Raw genomic sequence first — 8,887 nt, forward strand, 5'->3', positions numbered from 1 at the left:
AATCTCTCATGGATGAGATATACAAACTCCCAAGGCACAGACATATAAAGTAGTCTGTGAGGGTCTCTGCTAGGGGCACAAAAGACACACCTTTGAGCACAGGAGAGAGCCACACTGATTCTAAAAGAGAGGCTCTTGGAGACATCTTAGAATAAGCTGTATGATGTTAACAATCAGAGATTGGTCAATGGTATTCCAGGTGGAGAGAACAATATACACACAAAGATGGATGCAGGAAACTGCAGGATATGCACAGTGCAAAGCAAGTGGATGGGGGGCTGGGAGGGCTGAGGTATTAGGGAGTGACACAGAGTAAGGTGGACCAGGAAAGATAGAGCCTGAGGAAACACGGCTACAAGCTGCTGAGTTTGCATTTGGCCTGGTTGGCACTGAGGAGTCATTGAAAGCTGTTGAGCTGGAAGGTGACAAGATAGAGACCAGATAGAAGATTACTTCAAAAACTCAGGCCAGAGATATTACCACTCAGCCCTTCTCAAGGAAAAAGTTACCCTTATGGGCTTCATTTATTAACTCCTTCACTCTGCATTATCTAACGTAGTCATGTTAGTCTAGGTTTTGTTGGCAAAAGCTAATTTGACAGGAAAGTCTGACTCCTCTACTACTAACAGATCCAATAGCAGTTGAGGGAGGGTAACCTGGGATTCTTTCAGCTGAAATCCAGCTTGTAAAGGATGGCAAGTTTTCATTTTTGTGCCCCATGGTGGTAGAGTTGCTATAGAAGGAAAGGTCCCTATAGTATTGTCAGGCCCCTGTCCTTCAGCACGAAGTCCACATGCTCACCATAACCTGCTCCCATCCCTGATAACATTCACCAAAAAGTCTGCCCTCTACTGGGTGGGTCACTTACTCCCAATTTATCTCTTGCTCCCAACTTTACTTAAGTCAAAACCTAAGTAAATGTTAGACTTTCTTTAGCCAGCTATAAGTCTAGAAGACAATTCAACAAATGAATTCATACTAAAGTGTTAATAGCTACCAAATTTTAATGTGTAATATCTCCAAGAAAAAGTATAGAAAAGAGACTATTTTCTAATTGATAAATTTCAATACCCATCTGCTGCATCTCAGATCACACCCTACATGTCCCCAGTGTGAGGAAGGCCTGCCTGCCTAGCCAGGTAGGAGCATCAGCAGGGATGTTTCAGCTCCCAAAGGCTGGCTCATTGAATATCACCCCTTGGCTTGTGCTGGCTGCCTCCATCTGAGCAGCAACAACAAAAACAGGCCTTTTTCTTTTTATCATGTTTTATGAGTTACCAAACACTTTCATGTACACTGTCTGATATGGCTCTTAAATCATATTTTAGCAAAAGCAAAGATTATCAGGCCCATTTTAAGCAGGAGAAAAATGAGCACTTAAATTTAGGGGCTCAGACATCCAGTCCAAGGCTCTTTCCACTATTCCATGTTTCTTCTCTCCACTGCCTGTAGTTTTTAACTTTCTTCTGACTGGGAGATAAAAAGGTTTTCTTTTCCATTTGCAAAAAGTCCAGGAAAAGTATTTGTCAGAAATCTATTTTCTGTACTTTCAGGAATTTGTGGATCTTGAAGGCATTTTAGAGAATGTTACCAATTTTTCTCATTTCTGTAATTCAATATTCAAACAAGCCATCAGAATGTTCTGTCAACTCTCTTTCAAACTAAACTTCCGACCTAATCAGCGCCCCCTTCCTTTGCGGCTACCACTCCAGCCTCAAGCACCATCTTCTCTTGCTTGAACTAGTCTGGAGACTAGGTGCCCAATAGCAAGCATAAGCCACCTTCCCTTCCACGGAGAGAGGCCCTGGCTGGGAACATATGACATGCCTGGTAATAAGCCAGCCAGCTGAGCCATGGGTGTTTAAGGGGGAATGTGCCCCTTTCACCCTGTCTTCCTTTTTCTCTTAAATGTTTTTTTGATTCCTAAGTTATCTTCCTCTGTCCACTCCTGCCCTCCTATAGTTAATTCTCTACTTAGCAGAAGGCATTACTTAAAAAGAATCAAATCAGTACAGCTGCTTATTTAAAATCCTCCAGTGGTTTCCTTACCTCAGCCTTCCAGGCTGGATGGGGTCTGGCCCTGCCTGCCTTGCTGGGCTCATCTCCTAGCCCTGTCTCATTCACCTAATCTGTCATGGTCCTCTTGCCTTGTTGCTTCCACCTCAGGGCCTTTGCACAGATTGTCCCTCTACTTGACAAGAAAATATCTTTATTCAGATATTTGCATGGCTAGCTCTCTCACTTCTTTCAGGTCTGCTCAAAGAGTTCCTCCTAACCACCATGCTATACCTTGCTTTAATCTTTATGGATTTGAACATAATAATTGATTGATTGATAGACTGATGTCTTGATTATGTTCCTCACTAGGATTTTTTCTACCTAGCTACATCTCAAGCTACATCAAGCTATTGCTACATCTCAAGCTGTGCAGATTCTGTAACTTGTAAAAAAAAAAAATTCACAAATCAATCTTACAGATGGAGAAACTGAGGTCCAGAGTGGGGAGGGCAGGTCAGTGGCAGGAGCAAGACTGAAGAACAAGTTTCCTTCCTCACAGGCCTGTGAAATAGTCACTGCACTGCCTCCTCTCATTTTACATACAATCCAGGTGCTTTTCCAACATAGAGTCTTCATTTTGAGAAGGAGGCAGCATTTTAACTTTACGATACACTCTAGTTTGCCCCCTTATTTTTCTCAAATTTAAACTCTTTGGTTGTCAGGGCTGGAAGAAACCACAAAAGATACCTATCAAGTCTTTGATTTTGTAGACGGGAAACCAAGACCCAGAGAGGGAGTCCCACAGCTGGATTGTGGCAGAGTCAGAACTAGAACCCAGGTCTTTCGGCTCCCAGTACAGACACTTTCTACTTCCCTGCATTGTTTAATATTGAACAGCTGGCAGATTTTACTGTTTCACATTAAAATGAGTTTCTACTCCTCATATTGGCAAGTAGTCCCCCAAATGTACATTTCACAGGGAGGTGGCAAAGCCTATCCTGGACAAAAGAGCTGGATGCCTTCTAAAGGCACTTGTATCCTGGATGCCAGCTGCTCAGCCAGGTGTCTCAGGCATCTCTGAGTCAAGGAAGGGTGAAAGGTCCTAAAAGGGGGGATATCCCCCCCCCATCTTGCCATTTCCTGCCTGTTTGCTGTGTGCAAAGCATTATGCTCTCAGGGCTTCAATTTCCTCCTCTGTGAGAGGGGTCAGCATGCTCTGATGTGTGGATGAGAAAGTGCTTAGTGAACCACAGGGGCTGCACAAGAGTGGGGGAAGGTGACTCCCGGGGACTGCGGTCTGAGAAATACGGTCCCCAGTACAACCAGAACCCAACTCCCCTCCCAGGCTTTGGGATTTGGGAGAGAGGTCTTGGGGGATATTGGCAGAAGGATCAGGTTGGGGAAGTTTGAAGTACCTTTGTGTTAAGTCAACTTTTATGCAGGACTTGGCCATGGGGGCTTTAAGGAAGAATTCAGGTGACCTTTTGTCCTGGCACTGCTTCTCTCTTAGTGGTCCTTAGACTCCTAACAATGCCAAGGATTATAAAACAAAGCAAAACCAAAACACAGAAGGCTTGTCACCCACAGCCTCAGTACTTCAGCAGGAGCAAGAGAGAAGCAACCTAGACCCCCTGTTTCCAAGTAAGGACTTCAATAGCTAGAGAGCATGAGTAATTTTTATGGGAAGTGGCTGAGGAGACAAGAGAGGGAGACTAGATGCAGGGATGGAGGCAGGCGTTGGCTAAGCAGGGCGGGCAGGAAACGAGAGAGATGCAGAGAAGGCAGAAGAGCCAGATGAAACCACACTGAAGTCAGGAAATGATTGGGGAGAAGGAGAACCACAGAGAGGAATGAGGACAGGAAATGGGGAGAAAGGACAAGAGAAGGGCTGAGCAAGGAAGATTCTGGGAGAGAAATTCAGGGGAAGATTAGGGAAAAAGAGAAAGAGGAGAGAGGAGAGAGGAGAGAAGGGGAGAAGGTTCTGGAAGCTGAGGGGCAGGAGCCCAGGGAGGGAGGTTGAAGAGGTCCCAGAGCACAGAGCAAGATAGTGGGGCTGCTGTTTGCTCCTTGGCTCGCTGCTATTTTAGGAAACTCCCCTTCTCTAGTCAGTGGGGCTGCCTAAGGCCGCGTTCTGGGTGGAGGGGCTGTGAGATCATTTGCGGCTGCCTTGGGACAGTTGGGTTGATACAACTAGACTCTGAGTACCCAGTCAGGAACCAAGGAGGTTCCAGGATACAGAGAGAAAATAGCACGTGTTCCCCAGGTTGTGCTCCTCAGCCTCAGAGTCATTGCTCTCGCAGGCTATTCCAACACATGAGTGACTTTTAGTGCGCCACTGGTGCTTAGCGTTGCCTGGACTTGCCAGGCCCTGGAAGCTCTAGCCTGCCTTCCTGGGCATTCTCTCACTGCCTTGGCTTACAGACACAGAGGGAAATAGTGACAATTATCCACGCCATTGAGGAGACACCCTCCCCCCTCTAACGTCTCTTGCCTATGGGCATTGTGGTTGTGGTCTAAGTATTGAGAATACATACAAGATGCATGGGTGGTGAGAGCACTGGCCAAGTTCTTTGCTTCATTTTGTTTCTAGAAATACACATGTTTTTAGCTTCTTATGAGCTTGAAAGTCATAAAATATCAGCCTGCAGGGATCACCTGGTTTGTTCCAGGACATTAGCTGGCTCTTCCTTGATAAGGAATTGCTTTGAAAAAATAAAAATAAAAACTGTCAGAACACTGATATGGACAGCAAACATCTAACCACAACTAGAATTCTAAAACAGCCCTTCTTTCTTCCTTCCTTCCTTCCTTCCTTCCTTCCTTCCTTTCTTTCTTTCTTTCTTTCTTTCTTTCTTTCTTTCTTTCTTTCTTTCTTTCTTTCTTTCTTTCTTTCTTTCTTTCTTTCTTTCTTTCTAAATTGGATGAATTTTTTTAAATTTTATTTTTAATTACAGTTGATATTCCATATATTTTATCTTAGTTTCAGATATACAGCATAGTGGTTTAAAACAAAGATGAACGGATTAAGAACTATAAAATGGAAATTACAAACTAGTCATGGGAATGTGAAGTACAGCATAGGAAACATAGTCAATAATATTGTAATAATTATGCATGGTGCCAGGTGGGTATTAGGTTTACTGGGGAGATCACTTCATAAGTTATACGAAACGGCACTTGTTAAACTTCCTTTTTATGCATGTGGGGAGCAAGGGAGTGCTGGATCTAACTACGGGCCTGCTGATCTTTTCCCACACTTAGACACACAGCAATGGTCACAGATGTGCAGGGGGTCCCTGTTTTTTGCACACACAGACTGAGGGTAATCCCTGACCTAAAACTGCTCCTACTGGCCAGGAATCTGTTAGAAAACTCAGAGCTGAGCGAAAAGAACCCTGGCCTTGGAATGTGGAGTCGGGCCTTGTTCTGACTGTGCAGTATGTGATCCAGAGCATTTCACTGCCCACTTCTAGGCTCGGTGACCTACACCCTGAGGCTTAGTAGATGGTCTCTGAGATTGTTTTCCATCCCCAAGTTCCTAGACACCTAAAGGAAGTTAATCTCACTTTTTTCTCTGTTTGTTTGGTATTTTTTCTTTCTGTCACAATAGGAAGACAGGCAGACTAGGAGATCCTCAGGTGCTGAGAAAGAGGGATGGAGGGTGAGCTTAAGATAACTTCTCCATTATAGGGAAAGTGTGGTTCTTTTCCAGCCCATTGCATCGTAATCTACAAGGTTTTTCACAGAGGCAATGGAGAAAGAAACAATCCAGTCTTTCTAACATCCAAATTCGTTCTTAGATTCCTTCTCAGGGGAATGATTCCGACTCTCCACTTGGAGCCTGCATATACTTCGGCATTTGTGTAGCCTTCTTAACATGTTTGAGTATAAAGATAGAATTGCCTGGGTACGTTCATGCGTGTGCAGCTGTGGATGGTAGTGCATTTGTCTCTTAGGGCTGAGTGTTTGAGATTCTGTGTGCAATTGAGTGCACATGTACGTGTGTGAGTGAAATTATGGAATGTGTGTGTGCGCAGGATTTCGAAGGTTGTGTAGATACTGTGGAGTACTGTGGGCCCGTGGGTGTGCAGGATTTTTTTTTAAAGTCAGCCACTTTGGATTCTATAGCCTCCTCTCACTTCTGTGATTGATTTCACGAGGCTAATTGTGCGTAAAAGCGCTAGTGAGATCTGGGGGCGCCTCCTCGTCTGACGTCAGAGAGAGAGTTTAAAAGGGGGAAGCCGGTGGAGAGCACACCAGCCGCTTTAGGAGTGGCAAGGTTCAGAGCCGTCGCTGCAGCCTGCAGATCCGCTCCTAGGGGCTGACCAACCCGCCGCAGCGAGGCTTCCCGGCGCCGCGGAGATGCTGTCCTGCCGCCTCCAGTGCGCGCTGGCCGCGCTCTCCATCGTCCTCGCTCTGGGCGGTGTCGCCGCCGCGCCCTCGGACCCCCGACTCCGTCAGTTTCTGCAGAAGTCCCTGGCTGCCGCCGCGGGGAAGCAGGTAAGGAGACTCCCTCGACGTTTTCTTTTCCCTCTCCGGAATCCCTAACCTTCTCTTAGCCTTGCCCCTGTCCGCTTGGGTGGATTTAAGAGGTGTTCCCGAAGAGTTTTTGGTGCTTCTCTGGGTCCTTTGGCTCCCAAAGGTCTTAGGAAAACTTTCAAAGCCCAGAATCCCCTCTTACCTCCTTTCCCCCCTAATCAGCGCGGTCTGTCACAGGTGAGTTCTTTGGCATTGAAAGAAATTCTGAGACCTGGGTAATTGAGCTGAAATGTACGCTGGCATCTATCCTCGGTGCTGACCACGGGCGCTGACCTAGGTGCTGAAAGAGCGCACCTCTGAAGCTGCTCCGTCCTAAGGAACCCCTCCCTCCCACGCAGTGGACTGAGGGGTACCGGGCACTCTACGGACGGACGCAGTATGTTTAAGATTGTGAAAGGTCTCGTTCCCCACAGTTGAGTTAGCAAAAACGGTAAGGACAATTCCAGTTTGTAGCTCATGATGTGAAAACTGAGTGAAACTGTTGGCACAGGTTTATCTTTGCAAAACTGCTTTAAAGATCTGTTATTTCTCTCTACGCGTGTGATTTAAGCTTATAGAGACAGAAAAGTTGCAGAAACATCTGATGTTTGCAAGCCTCTTTGTGTAGCTTGGTGATTGTAGCAACTACCCTTATTTTTATATCCTTAATGATTTTAAGTGACAGAGGTGCACAGTTGTGAAAATTGGGTTTTGGGTGTGGCCAAGTTTGCTTTCCAAACTAGGCTTTTACATTTCTTGTTCTCCATCCCTCTCCTCCTCATTCTCTCTCTCTCTCTCTCCCTTCCACCCCGTACAGGAACTGGCCAAGTACTTCTTGGCAGAGCTGCTGTCTGAACCCAACCAGACAGAGAATGATGCCCTGGAACCTGAAGATTTGTCCCAGGCTGCTGAGCAGGATGAAATGAGGCTGGAGCTGCAGAGATCCACTAATTCAAATCCGGCCATGGCACCCCGAGAACGCAAAGCTGGCTGCAAGAATTTCTTCTGGAAGACCTTCACATCCTGCTAGCTCTATTAATCATTGTTGTCCATATATGACCTCTGATTCCTTTCCTTCAAACCCCATCTCCCTTCCTTAATCCCCCCAATACTAATAAAGACCCTTCCATTAGAAATTGAAGACTGTAAATACAAAATAAAATTATCATGAAATTATGAAAAGCAAGAATTTGATTTCTTATTGAGTAAACCTTTCTGTTCAATAATACACGATTAACTTCCATTGTTATTTCAGTTGAGTTATTTGAGCTATGCACTCCAAATCTCAAAGACACACTATTTAAAATTCCGGGGGGGGGGGGGGGGGTGCTGCAAGGTGGAAGGGATCAATGAAGGGAGAAGGGGGGCATCCGGAATACTTTCAACAATAAAGATAAATCTTAAAAAATAAAATTTCCCTGTAGTAATAAAGGTTATGTTTTAAATGGTAACTCTTATAGTTTGGGTGATTACAAACTTAAATAAGTTCACATAACTCTATGACTGATAACTTTAATCCACTGGTAATTATGGGAAGGGGCTATCACAAACATCAATTACATAATAAATACAATAAAAATTATATGTGGAAACGAATATCAGTATTTATCAGTAGGCAGGCTGAAATATCCAACTATTTATCAGGCTGATATGTAAAATATATAATATATAAAAAATGGGGGGGGGGGAACCATTAAGAAGCTGGAGGAAAGAAGTTGGCTTAAATAGCCAAAATAAAATTCTAAGGCTTTAAAATTTGTTTCCAGTCCATGGACTTTTATCTAGAGAAATATCACCACTTTTATATCTTTTTTGACAATCCTCTCTACAACTGAACAAGCTTAAATGATTGCCTCTGCTTAAAAGTAGGACCCTAAACCTTTCTTCAGGGGGAAATATCACTTTTATTGTAGAATTCCAGCATCAGAATACTATGGGTTGCAATAAAAATGTGTGCTGGGTCACCCCTGGGAATGCTACACTCTTGAAGTTACTGGAACACAATATCAAAATCCCAGAATAACTGAAGGAGAGATCCTGAGCCATCTTTTGATTTTATCAAAATAAGAGTCAAATAAAAATGTAAAAAATAATAAAACATTCAGTACATGGTAGCTATTATTATTAGCATTGTAATGTACTTAAGGGTACTGCTAACTATAGAGATAAAAAGATAGCTAATTTAACTCGCAGAGACCTTAATTAGATGTCCCTTTGGGGATGTCTGTTTTAACTATCACCTCGTTTTCTGATAGCTGCTGGAATAATAAACCAAGTATAAATACACAAACGCAATATAAATTTCTATAGTAAGAGCTTACAAATGGCAACATGTGAACATCTAAGAGAAACTTTGTATTTTATAGACAAT

General features: G+C 44.0%; 1 protein-coding gene across 1 annotated transcript; it reads left to right on the forward strand.

Moving 5' to 3' along the window:
* Positions 1 to 6,360: 6,360 nt before the first annotated feature.
* Positions 6,361 to 7,546, forward strand: SST (somatostatin). Its single transcript, XM_016200178.2, has 2 exons — positions 6,361 to 6,498; positions 7,334 to 7,546. The coding sequence occupies exons 1-2, from the start codon at positions 6,361 to 6,363 to the stop codon at positions 7,544 to 7,546; spliced, it is 351 nt and encodes a 116-aa protein (XP_016055664.1).
* The last annotated feature ends 1,341 nt before the right edge of the window (positions 7,547 to 8,887 follow it).

This window comes from Miniopterus natalensis, chromosome 6 (assembly GCF_054644295.1).
Source record: "Miniopterus natalensis isolate mMinNat1 chromosome 6, mMinNat1.hap1, whole genome shotgun sequence".
Lineage (NCBI taxonomy): Eukaryota > Metazoa > Chordata > Mammalia > Chiroptera > Miniopteridae > Miniopterus > Miniopterus natalensis.